At 37.5% G+C, this 18,499-nt stretch overlaps 1 protein-coding gene across 9 annotated transcripts in view; it reads left to right on the top strand.

The window, feature by feature from the left end:
* FAM120B (family with sequence similarity 120B) overlaps positions 1 to 18,499 on the top strand; it is a 101,540-nt gene that overhangs the window by 7,944 nt on the left and 75,097 nt on the right. For all 9 annotated transcript variants that reach the window (XR_005256315.1, XR_005256316.1, XM_038131841.1 and 6 more), the window contains exons 3-5: positions 3,894 to 4,074; positions 10,154 to 10,249; positions 16,282 to 16,454. Coding sequence is in view for 7 of the 9 variants with exons in the window: in XM_038131841.1 (XP_037987769.1) it covers positions 3,894 to 4,074; positions 10,154 to 10,249; positions 16,282 to 16,454 (450 nt within the window). In the remaining 2 variants the exon portion in view is untranslated. The remainder of the gene's footprint in view (positions 1 to 3,893; positions 4,075 to 10,153; positions 10,250 to 16,281; positions 16,455 to 18,499) is intronic.

Raw genomic sequence — 18,499 nt, 5'->3', positions numbered from 1 at the left:
CATGAAAACTCCTACAGAATCATGTCATAGAGTCATAGAATGGTTAGGGTTGGGACTAAAGATAACCTAGTTCCAAACCCCTGCCCTGAGCTGGGAGACTTCCACTAGACCAGCTTACTCAGAGCCCCATCCAGCCTGGCCTTGAATACTTGCAGGGATGATCCAACTCCTCTCTTGTCAATCTAAGCCAGTGCCTCACCACCTTCACAGCAAAGGGCTTCTTCCTAATACCTAATCTAAACCTACTTTCTGTTGGTTTAAATCCATTTCCCCTCATCCTGTCACTACATACTCTTTGTGAAAAGTCCCTCTCCAGCTCCTTTATAGCCCTCTTTAGGTATTTGAACGCTGCTCTAAGGTGTCTCCAGAGCCTTCTCTTCTCCAGTTACACAACTCCAGCTCTCTCAGCCTGTCTTCATAGCAGAGGTGCTCCAGCCCTCTGATCATCTTTGCAGCCCTCTGGACTCACTCCAACAGGTCAAAGTCCTTCCTGTGCTGGGGATGTCAGAGCTGTACACAGCACTCCAGGTAGGGTGTCACCAGAGCAGAGTAGACAGGGAGAATCCCCTTCCTTGCTCTGATGGTCACACTGCCTTGGATGCAGCCCAGGGCTGTGAGCCCACATTGCTGGTCAAGCTCATAGGTCAAGCTGCTTACTCAGCAGCACCCTAAAGCCCTTCTTAGATCTGCTCTCAATCCATTTTCCATCCAGCCTGTATTTGTGGTCAGGATTGCTCGGACCCAAGTGCAGGATCTTGTACTTGGCCCTGTTGAAACTGATGAGGTTTGCATAGGTCCACCTGTCCAGATTTCTCTGGATGGATCCTTTCCCTCCTGCTCGTCGATGGCATCACACAGCCTGGTGTCACCAGCAGCAGACTTGCCAAGGGAGCACTTGATCCTGCTCTCCGTGTTCCTGGCAAAGATGTTAAACTGTGCTGGTCCCAGTACTGACTCCTGAGGACACCGCTTGTCACTGGCCTCCCCTTGCATATGGAGCCATTGACCACAACTCTTTCAGTGTGACCATCCAACCAGTTCCTCATCCACCAAGAGGTCCATGTGTGAAATCCATGCTTCTCCAGTTCAGGGACAAGGATGTTGTACAGGACAGTGTCAAATGCAATAAGTCTGTATTTTGTCATTTTTGGTTCAGGTTAAATTGCCTTTGTTTTCATTGTCCCTGAATGACCCAAAAGCACTTCAATGGGTTTATTAATTCCCAAAGGGCAGGGGTGCAGTAGCAGGTTTTAATTATGGCATCCCACATGGACAGGGGTGCACAGGTGTTGGGGTGAGATATGGTATGGCAGATTGAGTCACTCTGGGAAATTGGATATATTAGCTTAGGGTGGCGTACCTGGCTAATAGACAATGTGCTACCTTGCATCAGAGTTTATGGTATAGTAGTAAGTGTAGAGTACAATTCTGTCAATTCATGGCAATTAAGATAACACATTGAGATTTTTTTAAAAAATCTATACAAGGAAGTGTATTTTAGACCCTATATTAGTCATCTGTTACTCCCTATTTTATTGGGTCCTTATAGACTTCAAACACAGACTTTTTTTTTTCTTTCTCTTGCTTATCTTGAGCATTTTCTTTAAAACTATTTTTCTGTTTCCTCATATTACTATAAAGTAGCAATATAATTTACATTTTGCTTTCTAAAAAGACTATAAAACATTTTATAACTGCATTGTAACCTATGCAATGCTCATTTCAGCTAAACTGTAGATATATTTGGGTTTTTATATTCACCACACATAGATACAGTACATATCCCTTTTGACTGTTGTAGTTAAATAGAAGATATTTTTAAAAATCAACAGCCATACATCATAATAAGGTGCTGAAAATCTCTTTCTGCTTGAAGTGCAAGGAAAAAACAGCCAGAATGCTATTATCTAGGTTGGATTATGGCCAGGACAATAGTGGCAATATTCTTATTCCTTAAGAGAATGTACCATGTGGTCTTTATGACAAGTGGTCATTATTTCTTGGCTTGCTCTTTAATTTGAAGGGTTGAAGTTCTGAAGCATCATGCTGAGCTACTGCTCTAATAGAATAATAATGTTTAGAAACTCCATTGAAGAACGCCTCCCTGTTGCTGCAAGAATCCTACATGAAGCCAGTCCCTGGGCCAAGGAAATTACAGTCAAACCATTAGACATGTTAACTTCTCTTTTGTTTTTGTTACAAGTATTCAAATATTTGTATATGTAATGTGTGTGCTTTGCTTCATATTTTGAAACCCATATGTAGTTCTGCTTACCTTGCACATTGTCTGAACTTCACGTAAATGCACACAAAGCTCAATTCCCACTATGAGGGCATAGCCTCATGTTGCTGTTTCTCTCAGAAGAGCATAACTTTTTAGCTGATTGTAGGTAGGAATCAGAAATATTTTTCAAGATACAGACATTGAATACAGCAATACTTTTGAAATCAGCTTGTAGTTTTTTCAGTACATAAGGATGTGTAGATTATTGGCAAATTGCAACAAGCTAGCATTGTTGATGGTCTCATCTGTGGTTTCTGTGCAGTAGTTCAGTGCTTCATTAAAATCATGCTTAGAAATACTTGATGCTCTGTTTTTATTTTATACCGAAGTATACTTGGGGGGACTAAATTGTTTACACTTGTTAGGAATATTGAAGTATTTCTTGCAGGGAAACCTTTAATGTATTGTATAAGTGCTCTGTTGATTGGCACTGTACACAGAAAGTATGACATTTTAGTAGAATTAGTTTTGATCACTAATGACCCAGTGAATGACTGCAGCTTTGACCTGCTGAGTTCCTGGGTTTGCAGAGACTGGAATTCTGAAGAAATGGAGAATTTGTTTCTGGCCAGTGGTCCAGTAACTCCTGGTGAAAGAATCTGTGGTAGCTTCAGCCGGATGGCACAACCCAAATAGTTCAACTGGCTCGACACATGCAGGGAATGCAGAGCAGAGAAACGTCAGTGCCTGCTCAACATATGGCACAGGTCCTGGAGAATTTGTTAGTGGCACCCCATGGAAGTATTCACGCTGCTCAGCTGTTTAAACAACCCGAGTTTTGGTCTGGGGCTGTGAAGTAGAAAGAGTGTCTGCCTGTGCACTTGACCAATCCAGATTGCCAGGGTTACTGGTTGGAATTCTGTGCTGATGAGCACAGAATGATGCTAAGAGCATCTTTGTTGCTTTCTCACCTAGGCTGTTCCAGACCAGCAGACCCTGCTGGTGCTGAGGCTGCTTGTAGCCAGCTGCTGTAGCCAGATGTGTCTGCATCCAGTGCAGCCTGGGTGATGCTGTTAATTCTGCTTTTCAGCAACATGCCTGCAGACCTGATTTTCCTCACTAGAGTAGTGGGCATTTCTTTTCACAGTGGAGAGCTATTGCACAGTAAAAGTGTGGTGAAATTAAGTGTTCTAATTTAACAGAATATAAACTACACCAAGTCAGGTCAGGAAAAAAATACAGCTGTCTTATATAGTTCACTTTGCAGTAAAATTGAAAGTTTGCATTTTGTCCTGCCTTCACTCACTATTTAAAGAAAGAAGATACATTTTCAGGTGACGAAAAGAGGGCAGCTATGCTGGAATTCAGAATTAATTTTTAAAATAATTACTTTCTAGAAAACTGTTGTTCAAGCTCTTGAATTTTAAGAATTGAAGGAGGGGCTAAAACAGGTAATGACAGTTTTCCTGCGGATTCCTGTCCACAGAAAGATGGATGTCTGAAAAGACACTGTACTGGTGTTATTTGAAAAAGCACTTGTTCCCTCCCTGACTATTCCCTCCATTTCTACTGATGGAGAAGTATCTATTTCCTCAAACAGTGAATACATTTTGTTACTTTTTGATTTTTCTTTATTTTGGATATAATGCCTTCTTCCTTCTTTGAACAGTTAGCTAAAGAACAGCATATCCAATCTGAAAACTATTCAATCTTCAATATCCTGAGTCATGGAGAGATTGAGTGCAGCAACTCCTTGGAAGATGACTATGATACAGAGATTCCTGGACAGGCACTTATCTACCGCCCTGCTCGCCAGCATATTTATTCTATCTTGTTGCAATCTGGAAAAGGTAAGGATTAAGCTACTTACACCATTATACTTTCAATTTTGAAATATGAAATCTTGAATTTTTTGCTTCAGTGGCTCTCTCAGCATTTAGGATAGAAAATGCATTTAGGATAAAAACTCCGAGCAGCTGAAATGTAATTCTTATGGAAGTAAGAGAAAATGTGAGAGTGAAATTGTGGGGCTTTTTCTATATGCTGCTCCATTTCAGTGCTTTTAAGTGATTTTTAAAAATTTGAGCTTTTTTCCTTGCTAAATGGGAAGTTGTGAAAGTTGTTAATGATCAAAAAATTGAGCAAAGCAACAGTCTTTATGAGATTTTTAAAAGTTTGAAGGTATTCGAAACCTAATGTTCTTGGGCAAGTGTGGCTCTGGATGAATTAGTGAGTTGTAATACACTTTTACAGAACAATAATACACTGTTAAAGTTTTACCTTCTGTTGATTTTAAGTCTGCAATTTTCAGAGCAGTCAAATACAGTTACTGTAATAATACAAATGCAAGCAGTCATGCCAGCTATTATTAGTTCTTTCATCCAAGTGCTAGAAAATATGATTTCCTTATCCAGTGGTATAAACAGATTCAGTAGCAGGTACTTATATCTGTGCTTGCATTCATCTCCTTGAAGACAGAGAGTTCTTTATTCACATCCTTGGACCAATTTCATGTTCTTAAGACTTCCATTAGTTAAGTGTTATCTTTACAGTGTCTTTCAGCCAGTGAGTTGAAAATTAAAAGTGTACAGAACTTTATTCTTTTGAATGTGTTGATTTCTCCGTGGTAGTTGCTTTTACATTTTGTTGATGAAAGTGCACCGCCATCAAACCTGATATTCAAACTATTTGCTTAGAAAGGCACAAAAAGGTAATTAAGTACATGATTTCACTCAGCAGCCAGAGGTTGAAGTTGTGCCATAATAGGAAAAACTGAATCAGAGCTTACATAGCAGTTTGGAGAGAATAACAAAAATCCCAGCAGTAATCATGCACATCTGTCATTTTTCATTTTTTGGTGTACTGCCTCCAAATTTTGTAGATAATTATAACTTGGTTGGGTTTTACTTATTCATCTAAACAGCAGGATATTCATTGATGTTTTCAGAAGTACCCAGACCAAAATTCCTAATTAACAGCTGTTGCTGCAAGATGGCAGCGTAGTAAGCAGGTTAGCATTTGTGTTACAGTGGGTTTAGTACTCAGAGAAGATTAGAATTGAAATACAGAAACATTTATTTAGAGTCATATTGAAAATTAAATTTTAATGTGAAAGTTGTCTTCTTTTAAGGAAGTGATTTTAGAATAAAACCACAGATATCATGGATTATTTATTCTCAGTTCAGGCTTCCAATTCTTGAGATAATTTTCTAAACTAAGTCATCATTTAGAAAATCAGTCCTTAACCCTTCCAGAAAGGTAGGTAGATTGTGTCTGCATGGGTGCCTCTATTATATCTACATTTTCAATGAATGTGTCTACCTCTAACTGCTTTAACCATGTCACTTCCTAGTAGTTCATGAGCTGTTTTTTTTAGTCCATTGTATAGTTGCTTCTAAGTCAAGAGTGTAGATCATTAGACACAGACTGTATTGGAATGCATAGGTATGTGTAGGCATCAGTTTTTATGGATTCACTGCTAGAAAGAATCCATCCACTCTTATGGATTCACTGCATATAAAGAAGCTTTATTCTCTACAAAGTAGAATCCTTCACCAGTTTCCATCAGATGAAGTCAAGTTGACTGGTTTTTGTAATTTGATAAGGGATAGAATGGGAAGAAGTAGTCTACACTGTCCGTAGGTTGTAGTGTAATGTAGAATGACATTGGATTAGCATTATAAAAGAGTTTACAGGAACAAGACAACGAATTAAATTAGTCTCTGTAGAGTCTGCCACCATTGTACAGCTGCTGATGTAGCACCTTTGAAGCTAACTCGACTAACCCTACACAATGTTTGTTCCAGTTTGCAGTGGTCACGCATGTGTTAGTGATCCCATTTTTTACTCCTTAATATCATCAATTAAAATATGGTGGAAACTGACCTCTCTGCAGTTTGCAGATCTGCTTACTTACTGTTAATTGGCAAAGCAGACAAAATTTAGTAAAAGCAGTGGTTACAGTTTTAGTAAGAACAGGTTAGAGCTAATGTAAACTGTTTGCCCTACTCTGAAACAAGAGACTATTAGTTCTGAATGTCTAGATTGTGATTTCCAAGGGTGCTTAAGAGACCCAAAAATCCATAGGAGCAGAATGTCATATCCTTTGAAGCCATCGGCCCATACCATGCCACTTTGCCTGAAGCCATAGCAGGATGTGTTGCTTTTCCTATCAGTGCCACTTTAAATAATTTTCTTGCACAGCCACTTATTTCAGTCCTTGCACATCATCTCAGTTGTGCTGTTGCAGCTGTTTGTGCAGCTGTGTGGTGGCCTAGTTTGAGAAACTGAAAATAGTCTCTGTCTCTCTTCCCTGCCTTTTTTGTAGTCAGGTAACTAACCTGGTCTGTTTCCCTATCTGGCTCTGTGTAGCCACAAGAAGCTGTGCTGAAACACTCCAAGGGAATGGCAGGGAGTGGGAATGAGCAAATCAGTGCCTGCCTGTAAAAGATAGCAGAGCTGCTGAAAGAATTGCTTATATAACATTGCCTTTGGTATAGTTTGGTGTGTGGTGTTTGTACCTTTGCTCATGGAAATGTTGGAGAATCACAGCCTTATTTTTGACCCTACAGAAATAAATAGGAAGCTGATAGTGATTCTGACAACATGGTATTTGTTGTCTGTGTATTTCAAAAGTGCATTTATAATTACTTGAGCCATTCTGATCAGTATGTGAAATATTGCATACAGTGATAGAAATTGTCAACGCTTCAGCATCTTTCTGAGAAAAAGTACTTCTGGAAAAATTCAGGTAGGAGGGGAAAATAACAGTAAATAATACACCCTGATAGGCCAGCCAAGCTTTCTTATATGTACAAAGGGTCCAGAACAAACCCAGCAGGTTTTGGCACTAACACAGTCCATGAAAATACCTGCACCTGCATGTCCATTGCCAATTAGGAGGTTATGTAATGTAGCCTGAGCCCATGGCCAGCTCCTCGAAGTCCTGGCATCACTCCCAGTTCTAACATTAGCAGGCCAGACTGGTCTTTGCTTTGACACTGTCAAAATCAGTCCCTTAGCAGAATTTTTGCCAGTTATCACCAGTGACCGCTCAGGAGAGTTGGTGTTGTTACAGGTATAGAGGAACACACATAACAACATTTTCCAACTCTCGTGGTTTGCACACAGTTGAAGCTTTCCTTAGGCTGCCTAAGCAGTGCTTTCACAGGTCATTCAGAGTCTATTTAAACAAAGGAACTGCTATTTTTTCATTTCATTGGTTATATTCTTTATATGCATTGTGGGGAAAAAGTTTGAAAATTTAGTGGGTTTTTTCCCCCAAGATATTTCCATGCAGAGAGGGTTGACATTTAGAAATCATATCTCCACTTTGTTCTTGGTATATTAATGGGCTGTCAATTTGCAGGACCTTGCTTTCAGCTATATTTATTAGGCTGTTTATGTGAACAGTGATATGTGTTTGTTACTAATGGGCTATAGTAATAAAAAACACTCAGCTGATGTGGTGCTATGTCCTGTACCTACATTCACAAGCATTAAAAGAATGAAACTGTAGACTTCCTATCAAATTCCCTTTTTGCTGTTCATGAGTTCAATGATTGATGTCAAATATAATCTCTCACTGGTATTTAGAATCAAGACACATTTTGATATGTTTTCCTGTGAGTTGTGGAACTCATAAAGAGCAATGTCCCTCACCAGCAAAGTTATTCTATTTGCATGCTTCTTTATGCCATCTTAACTTCTCCTCATGTCCTTGACAACTCCCTCCTGCAGTACATGGTGTTCCTAAGCATGTTCCCTATCGCTTCCTGCCCTTCCCAAATCCCATCTACCTTTTTTCTCATCTCTAGCTCTTCTACAGCTATTTGTGTATTGATTTGCCATTCAGTCTGTTTGGATACAACAGGTAAGTTGGCTTTCCTGCCTCTCTTTCAATTGGTGCCCTAATAGGATCCCTCTGTCATCTGAGTCTTCAGTTTCACAAAATGTTTAGGACTTTTGAAATCCATTTGAAATCACGTCTCCTTTGGCAGATTTAGTTGAAGCAGAGCAGTGCATCCATGAATTCATTATAAGACAGATGTCCTAATTGCATTAGGTTTGCCTCCTTAAGAAACCAGACTAAAATTTAGGAGTCTGAGTGAGCTGAATAAATTGAATGCAGAAGAGTAATCCACACACTAAATCTTAAAACCAAATGTTAAAACATCAGAATGTTTTTGAAAGTGACTTTGGGTTATTTAATGGAAGGGTTTTGTTCATGAAATAACGTTATCATAGACAATGATTTATAATCAAGATGTGAGATTATTCAGCTATTGGAATGTACAGCTTAAGGCTTTTCCCCCCTCTAGTGTCGGCATTTTAAATTTTATTTTTAATGCCATTGGTTTTTGAACAGATAAGCATGGCAAGTCATGTGTGACATGGTCCCCCATACTCCATGTATTGGTTCTTTAGTCCCTCACCTTTATTGGGAGTTTGTGCTGCAGGTCCATGGGGAAGGAAGGAAGGAAGGAAGGAAGAAGCAGGGTTGTAAAACAGATTTTGTAGTGCTCTTTTTCCCTTCTCTTACCCCTGACATTAGAAATTCATCTGAGGAATTTCTGCCCTTGCACCATAGCACACTACTTTTTCATTCATGTCAACAGTTATCTCCAGCATTGAGCTATGAGTGAGAGCAGGAAATTATGTGACAAAACCTTTTTGGGTGGACAAGGAAAGGACAGTGTTGGAAAGATTTGTTTGGTTTGTTTTAATCTAGGGGAAGTTTTTGATTAGGGTTCACAACATGGCATCAAAAATACTTGTGCAGTAAATTTCAGGGAGTTTGGAATTGGTGATAAAAGGCGGGAATTTTTAAGGATAGTGGCTTCAGTATTGGCTGAGAGCTGGGAGAAATTAGACATGCAATCCTGTGAATCTGGAAAGGGAGAAGAGAAGTTAAAAAAGAACATATTTGAAAACACTACTCCAAGTGGTGAGGACTAGCTAAACCACTTTAATTCATAGTATTTACCAGACTACAGAGAGGAAATTTGGGGCACTCTGACATGGGTACCATAAGCAAAACTCTGGACAGAATGCAAAACACCATTGATAGTAGCACTGATTCTATGTTTGTTTGTTTGTTTTTTAATGAAGACTTACATTGCAATGATTTTGAGCTGACTATTGTAAATTGGATAGTCTGCATTTCAAAAATTCTTAAATGCTTGATTTTTTTTTTTTTTTCTGAGGGTTCCTTTGTTTGGGTTTTTTTAAACATCAAGTTACATGCACAATTCCTGTAGTGAAATTTTGCATTTAAGGGCATCTTTAGGGGGTCTGAGCGGGGTTGAGGTTAGGGACTAGGAAAGCTTCTTGAAGTATTATGTATAAACAATTCCTTTATGCTCGATAAAAGGTCTGGAACAATGGGCTGTAAAAGCTCTGCATCTGATGGTGGGATGACTCCATTGCTGTCAGCTTTCAAATAGCCATCAAGGCCTCCCTATTAAGATTTTGGCTCAAACCCTGACACAGGAAATGTCAGGGCAAGTTGGGAGGTGAAGCATATTAAGCTCTGCCTGGATATGTGGCAGCGTGACAGTGCTGAGAGACTGAGGTAGCTCATGCAGGTCCCTGAGCTATGCCACATGCCTCCAGAGCTTCCTGAGCTGCCTCAGGGTGGGAAGGCCTAAGCCTGTTACAGAATGTTTTCCACAGACTCTTGTATTTACAGTTTTGGTTGCAGTTCCCCAGTCCAAACTCATGTTTATAGTATGTAATTGCAACTCTCTTTATTTGTTCTGATGATTTGTCATAAAGATACTGAAACAATTTTTTCTTTGTTTCTAAAGCTGAGCAAACAAGTCATCAAGAAGTGCCTTCTATTTAGAATCCTGCCCATAGCTTATTCCAGCTGTTACAGCAGTGTCAATACTTGCATTTGACTTACTGATCCAATTCTGTCTTTTTTAGGTGGAACCTATCCTTTGGTAAAAGAGTGGTTTGTCTATTTTGGAAATCCTCTCAAGCAGCCGGACCTGATACAACCTGTACAACCTTCTGTTACAGGTAGGATGAAAAATGTGTATAAATCTAAACTGAAAGAACCACTTCACTAAAATGAGGTTGGACAATTCATCATATATTTGAAATAGAATGCAAAATGACTGTGGAGAACAAGGAGCTAAAGAGCTGCACACTTGTAGTTGCTTTTAATTACCCTTTGTAATTATAATAGGATTCAGCTTTGAGATACATGTTTTTGCTGGGTCTTGTTAAAGCCAGTGCTAATTCAAACATCAGTTCTAAAATGCAGACAATTTCTTAGAAGTTCTAAATACTGCTCTGAGGCCAGGGTAAGTGGTGTGTGGGGCCATATTAAAACTCATCCATTAAGCTTTTTGACAGATTGTGTTAATGAGAACAGTGGAGAATGTAAAAAGGAGTCATTTTTGCAACCCAGAGAGAGATTCCAGCTTTTAATAAAAAAAAAATAAATTGGACTGTTTCTGTGAAGCTGTTTCTGCTCTCTTAAGTGTTAAGTATATTGTGTGGTTTTATCTTCTTCCCTTTGGTAAAAAAAACCCCACATTAATGAGCTCTCTTAGTGAAATTGGAGTTATGAGAAATGTGTTACATTTATGAGGAAGTATCATACATTTCAGTGAAAAGATTGAGCACTGTATATATATAATTGTGTATATCTATATAGAATTGTATCATGCAATATAAGTTTAGGATCAGAAGTAAACCATTTTATTATGTCAAGGGGAAAATTGTTCTAAGTGTTCATTTGTCCATGCAGTTGTAGCCATACTTGATCTCACAGCTCTCTCTCTCTCTCTGTCATCTATTAGCAAACGGATCAACAGCGGGATTTTTTTAGTCTTTCACTTGAAAGGCATTTGTTCCGCTGATATACAATAGCATTGATATCTTGTTAAGAAAAGTTACTATCTACTCAGCTTTTGGAGAGTAATTACCAGCGCATCTTCCCTCAGCATCCAGAGCCTTCTGTAGCAGTCCTTGTGCTGATCTGGTCTAAATCCAAATTCAGAAGCTGGAATACAGGCACTTCTTTGTAAATGTATAGTAAATTTTCTTTTTTGGTATCCAAAGATTGCATATTTATCTTCATATTTGAAATTCATATATTTATTGAGTGTCTTTGAAATCAAAGATGAAGGAGAATCAGTTGCTTTTTAGATATCAGCCTTTTCAAAGTCCTTTTTAAAGGGCTTTAGAAATAGGTTATATAGACAAAGTACAGAAAGAAATAGGTTATATAGACAAAGTACAGAAGAGTTTTTATTTGATAAACAGTACTTTCACTGACCAGTACCCCGACCAATATTAGGAGAGTGATTATCTAATTTGCTTTATGATAGCAAGAAATTGCTGTGAAATTTTCCAAAAGTAATATGAATATGCAGAGTGAAAATTGATCCGTTTGTACTGTGCAACTTCAGCATACAGTGTTTTATTTCAGCATACAGTGGTCTGGGAACATGCTGCAAAACAAGGAAACAAAACTCAACAAAGTATAAACTGTACCTATGTAGTTACATTTCAAATTGTCTGGCAAATATACTGTATTTATTGTTGTGAAATTTTCCATCCCAGATAGTATACTTCCTTCCTCCCTTTCTGGAGAATCCACTTAATCTCATGTACTCTGGTTCTATAGCTCTGCAAACATACAACACATAGAACCCACCTTCATGTTGACAATAAACAGGATTTTAAGTGTGTTTGTTTATAGCAACCACATAAGTGGAGTTTATAAAAACAGAATCTTCTCAGATACAATCTTTACTAACTCAGTAATGAAAGGCTGCTCAAGCAGACTATTAAAATATGGGAGGAGGACTTTTAGTGTTTATTTTTAGTGCTCTGTTGTCATTCCTTCAGCAGACAAATATTTTTCTAAAATTTTTGCAGTCCATATTTGTATGCCTTACATTCGCTCATGCATCTTTGATTTTCCACAGCATGACTTTCTAATTCACCAAATAAGGTTCTCAACAGCACATCACATTTTTCGGACAGGGATCATATTTAGAGCTAAATTTAAAGTTGTTTTAGGAAGTTAGAGTTCAAGGCTGTCAATCAAGATCAGGTTACTCAAAAGATAAAAATGAATTTTACCAAAAACCTGTTTGAAACATCAAAAGTGCAATTAATTTGGGAAGGTTCTTTTTTTTTCTTTTTTTTTTTTTTTTTTTTTAAAGCTGGTAACCTGAGCATCAAAACTACCTTAGAGCTGTACTGAGAATATATGGAAAATCCTGACTCTCTTCCAGTTTGATTTAGATCAAAAAGTCTAAAGAAACTGTGAATTTTAAACTATAGTGTACATAATGATAAATACTTTAAATTTTGCATTGATCTTAAAAAAAAGTAGAATTCCACTAACTTTGTGTGTGTAATAAACAGCAGAAGTGCCTTGCATCTGGAAAGGTTGCAGGTGATAGATTGAATGTTAGCTTTTTTTAAAAAACAAAATATCGAATCCTAAAGGCAGGATGGTAAGTAAGATGGTAACTTGAAATATATTTAAAATATAACATGTATTAACTATATTTTTTATTTTTGAGGAACGGTCTTCTGAATTAGCATCTGTGCTTGCTTGCATTGTCTGTGTCTCTTTCTTTCTTCTAGAATGTTTCTTTTCACTTGAATGAATATGATCATGATTTACACACATTGACAGAGCAGCACTTATATTGATAAAAAGTGTCACTGGCAAATAAATTTTGTTAGGAGATCCATGATCTAGGAAAATACAGTTTCACATCCATATCTTGTGAACATAGCAGCTATATTTGATATGTCTGCAGTTTATGTGGAACAGAAAAAGTTCTAAAAAGTTCTGGAAATGTATAGATTCTGCTGTTCATTTTATTTCTGACAATGTATAGGATATTGTAGCTTCACACCACAGAGTTTGGATGTACTTTCAGTATTCTAATCATTGTATCCTTCATGAATGTATCGTGAATACGTTTAAGTTCAAAATGCTGTCTCTGTCTTTAATGGTCAGATTTAACTGGCATTTGAGATTTTTGGCTACAGTTGTTGAGAAGTTACTGTTGAGTGTTCCTAGCAAGTACATTTTTATAAACTTATTTTTATTGCTCGGTATTTACATGAGCATGTAAAAATAAAGAAGTATCAAAGTTCTATTTCTGGTGTTATAAAATTTCAATAGTCATTACTTCAAATATACATGAACATTTACTATTATACATCTAAATGCACAGTAATGATGTGTTTAAAGTTGCTACAAATGTGAGGGTCACCTTTGTTTAAGAGTTGAGTTAAATGATACAATGGAATTAATGCATTCCACTACTTTTGCATGTATTGCATTTCCATAAATCGATTATTGAAATTCAAACAGATGAAATAAATGTTTATGTAGTCCCTTGGAGTGCTTTTGTTTCTCATGCTGCTTTCTATATGATAATGGTATTAAATGTGTGAGTATAAAGGAAAAAGGTAAAAAGTGATTTGTCCATGCTTTTTTTTTTTTTTTTTTTAACTTGTGGGTTGTCTGGTTTTGTGTTTAGGCAAGTAATATCTCGCCTCCATGGAGGTCTTTTTAAAGCTCCTCTTCTTGAGGTTCCTGAGGACTGCAGTTCACATAGTGCTGAATATGGTTTTCACACAATTTTGTGCGTGTTGAGAGTAATTATGTTTGCCTCTGTTTGTGTAATTTGTGGGAAATTGTGGTTCCTACAACCCCAGCAGATAATTCTATCATTACTAGTCTTTATAGTAAAGATGTTTCCATTAGGTACATATAAATATGTTTTGGGATATTTTCCTTTTGCTACTCAGTTTTGGTTGTTTTTCAGGTTAATTTCGTAAATATATAGACATGTTCAGAAAATGAAATATTTCTCCTGCCTCTCCAAGTACGTTTCTGTTTCAGAAATGTTTTCTAATTACTGTAAATAATATAGTGAGCTTGTACATAAAGCAGAGAACATTTTGAGGGTCTACTGTAGATGAATCTTAGATGTGCTGTGGACTGCATTTATGGTGGGACAGTCATTAAATTTTAGGATATTTGTTTCTTTGTTTTTCTTATCTTTCATTTGATATAATAGATTAGTCTTGGGTATTACATGGAATTTTATTACTTGAAGAAGAGAACCCTTCAGAAAAAAAAGCACCTTTTGTTGGTGTATTCCAAAAGGAGACAGCGTCAAGTTTTCTTTCCCAGAGTAAATTACTCATAATTTATCAGCACCTTTTCTTCCCAGGCACAAGTAGATGTTTCTGAAAGTGTAAGAAACTGTTTATGAAAGAGATGTCTTGAATTTTTTGTTGAGCTCTCTCAATATAGATCTATAATCTTGTATATTGACGAAGTTAATGGTTTTACTCTGAAGAAAGAAGGATTTCTGGTTTTAGCTATGCCCCTGGATGCAAAAGAGGACTTTTCTTTTAACTGATTCTTGGTGTATCTCTTTGTGTGCAGAAACCATCAAAACTATTTGAGTTTACCCATGTACAGCTTATCTCAGACATCAGGTTTGCTTAGGTTTGGTAGCAGAAGTTGGCTTTTTTTTTTTATTTCATGCATATTATATTTAATTTTCTTCCTGGAAGTCAGTCTCTGCTGTTGGTTTTTTTTTTTTCTTAAGGCAGCAATTTGCAATCTCAAAACCAGTAATGTGAGTCTTACTGTGCTGTCTGTACTACTCCACTCACTGCCACTATTTATTTTATCTCTTTCCTGCATTTCTACCTCCAATCAAGCAACTGGGGTTTTTTCTTAATAACACATTTCCCTTAGAAATAAGGTTAGAAACTTGAAATTTTATGATAGTACTTCTTTTTATGGTTAAAACATTTGACAGGAGAGTTAGCCTTGAAAATAGTAAAGGAAACACCCATCAGGGAGATAAAGAAAGAAAATACTAACTTTTCTTCTAGTTTCCCCCTCTCCAAAGGATTAGTACCATTTGGTTAATGGGCTTTCCTGGCTAAATAAACATCATCTATGTAGATTTCAGCACCTTGTCACTTTAGCCATTTATTATCACCAAGTGTTCCTAACTGGTCTGCAGCTGCTGCATGTCACATAAAAGAGGAAGAGGTGTTACCAAATGTAGCTTAATTAGTCCACATTTAAAATTCACACCTCATTTTATTTAACTACAGAAGCAGCCGTACTTTATGGTACGATTCTGTCTTTTATTGAGATTCTCAGGCATAACCAGTTCTCTGTTCTGTTATTTCACGTGCCTTAGTGTTTATTTTGATAACAGATTAAATGTAATTTAAATGAGGAGCAAATTTTGCATTAGCCCACACGTGTTACAAGCTGGGAGATGGCAGCATGGGGTAAATATTAAGGATTTAGAGCGTGAATGATACTAGAGAAATCTGGAAAGAGCCATTATTCATAACTGATGACAGTTCTTTTGTGTGTGTTTGCAGCAGTGTTTCATACAGTAGCCTAGGAAGCGAAAAACACCAGATCGCCTTGGTTTTTGTTCCCAAACTGGAACGTGCTGCAGAGGAGCCAAACCCACACAGTGCCTAGGGGAGAGTGCCTGCTCACCACCCAGTGGCATAGGTGCTCATTGAAACAGGTGATCATGAGGGAGACAGTGTGAGCATCCTTTGGGGACCCCTGATATGTTAACTCCAGCAGAGAGAGACAAAAACAGCCCTGGTGGTTCTGTGCTGAATCACTGTTTTACGATGAAGTGAGCCTCATGTAATGCTGCGCATCCCCAAGGGAAAGAACACACTTGCAGGCAAACTTTGCCCGTGCATAGGTTAAATGCTTGCTGTCTCAGGGTTGTCTGTGTTATTGTAAGGGTTGAATTTAGTCCACTCTGCTTAAACATGCCTGTATTCAATAAATTTGGTTTAAATTACAGGCCATTTTTTTCCTTTCTTTTTTTTTTCAAATGCAAGTTTTGTCAAATACATTTTATTTTTGACTCTGTGGTCCTGGCAAGTGCCAAGAGCATTTCATTTCCTTTCCTGCCAGAGCAGTCATTTCCTTTCAGATTGTAATGAGGTAGACATGTTTCATCTTGTTGCTGCCAAAATAAAATAATGGATTTCTTTTGTAGGTGGAACACCTAATTTGAAAACACTGTGGCTTGCCAAGGGGCCTGACGTGGAGAAGCAACGGTATAGTACATTTCTGGCATGCTTTCACCTTCAAGATGAGATGGAAGAACTCCAAGCTCTGGAAGCACCTGTTGCAGGATTCTGCTGCTTGCTGGCCTATCTTATGATGCAGGTAAGAGGGACAGTTGCTTTTTCCTCAGCTGTCAGCCCTGAGAAGTGTGAAGGACAAATAAAGTGGTTTTTGCCGGCCTGTGCTGGGCATTCCTCTTAATCCTTACTGTAGGCATAGCTTATCAGGTATAATAGTACTGCATCGCAGTATTTTTAATTACTCCACTTAGCGTGCACCATCCTGTTCAAGAAATACTTGGGCTTTTTAGTAGCTAATCATAATTCTCACATGCCCATGACAAAACCCCTCGGGCAGTCTAGCAGAGAGTGTATAAACTGAGGGATTTCCCTTGCTCTTTGAGACCTGTTTGCAAATTAAAGTTGCTCCTTTTGTCTTTCCTTTGTGTCATCAAAAGGAGACATTCCCTCAGGTGACTACGCAGACTGTGCAAACAGACAATATAAATATTTAGCCAGCTTTCACTGACGACTTTTTCTTGCCTTCTTGTCAGTCTACTTATTTTCAAGCCAGAATTGAGGATATGGCTCTTCTCATTAAATTCTGAGTAATAGGGGATCATTAGGTAGCACTTCTGTTATAATTCCAAATACTTGGCATCCTGCAGACTACCTTAATTGTAATAAAAAGGGACACAAGATTAAATACAATATTGCTTCATTATTTACTTTTCTCTTAGGTATTTAATATATTGTCTGTACTTGCCACATTTTAAATGGTGATCTCACAAGCAGATTTTCCTCTCTGAGGATGAGCAAATTATGTATTTATCTAATCTGATAAGCTCAGCTTCACTTGTACTTAAACTGAACTGCATTTTGTCTTTTGTTTTGCTTTTTTAGACTTCAATTTCCGCAATAACAGATTTATACTGGTGTGTGATACATGAAAACAAGTTCTCCCTGAATTTTCCTTTCATTTCCCTTCATATGTTTACTCAAACTTAGATGACATATCGAGGAAGTACACATGGGAATTACAGAAATGATCCATATGGGTCTTTTTTTTTTTCTTTAATATTTGTATAAAAGAATATAAATTGAATTTTTTTTTAAGATAATACTTATTAGACATCATTTCAAGCCTTGCAGTTTCAGGTCAGCAAGATATATATCATATACCTACCTTTTAACATACTTGAAGTATTTTTCCTGTTAGAATATGAAAATGCAGTTTCATTTATCACTATCTCACTTATTTATTGACTTATTCTGTGCACCCTTTCATAGCATGATAACTAAATTATTTGAGAAGGGTTTGTTTAGTGGGATTAAGAAGAGGAGTAACAGGATGGAACACTTACAGAGATGTGGATTTACTGAACATTGATCACAGGATATTAATAAAATAGAAAAAAAAGTGCTTGTCAGGAAAATGGTTTTCAGAACTTATTATACAATGGCCGCTGCTATAAACAGAGATTAAATCAGACTTACAGCTCTTGTTTTCAGCAGGACTAACAGCAGAGAGATCATGCAAAGGGCTCAGTTTGATGGAAGGTTTCTCATGGCAGTGCCAGTTTCTCAAGAACTGCCCCATTTTCCTGATTCACTTCTGCCCTTGGAGTTGCACTGATACAATCTACCCTGGGAACCAGACTGGAGAATTGTTTTGGAGTAAAATGGTTTTCATTGCTGAGTTATTTTAAACTTTGGTTATTTCTCTGATACTGTCTGTTTGTTCTTTTGGGACGTTTGAGAGGAAAACATGAGGGCAGGAGTGTCAGTAGCCATGCTTTGAGCTGGCCATATTGCTTCCATTTGTTTTATAGCTGAGAAAACAAGGCTTGTCTAGCTGTGTTCTGACTCTTGTCTTTACACTTTGGTCTTAAATTTTTATTAGAGAAGGAAGGTGAATTGTTTCCTCAGAAATTATTTAAGTTGAGAAAATTGCAGGTTGCCTTGAAGCAGGCCTGAGGTCTTCCTTCAGCTCAAATGAAGGAAAATAAACTTCTTAAAAATTTCATTACTTATAATTGAATTTAAGCTTAAAAATGAGGGTTTGCAGGAACCAGCATACTAACCAACCCATCTGGCTTCCTCAGAATGTATGTGCAAGTATGTAATGAAAACTTCAGATGCATTTTT

The sequence above is a fragment of the Motacilla alba genome, chromosome 3, assembly GCF_015832195.1.
Source record: "Motacilla alba alba isolate MOTALB_02 chromosome 3, Motacilla_alba_V1.0_pri, whole genome shotgun sequence".
Classification (NCBI taxonomy): domain Eukaryota; kingdom Metazoa; phylum Chordata; class Aves; order Passeriformes; family Motacillidae; genus Motacilla; species Motacilla alba.
Note: the sequence above shows the minus strand (reverse complement) of the source record. Positions and strands in the feature narration are given on the sequence as shown.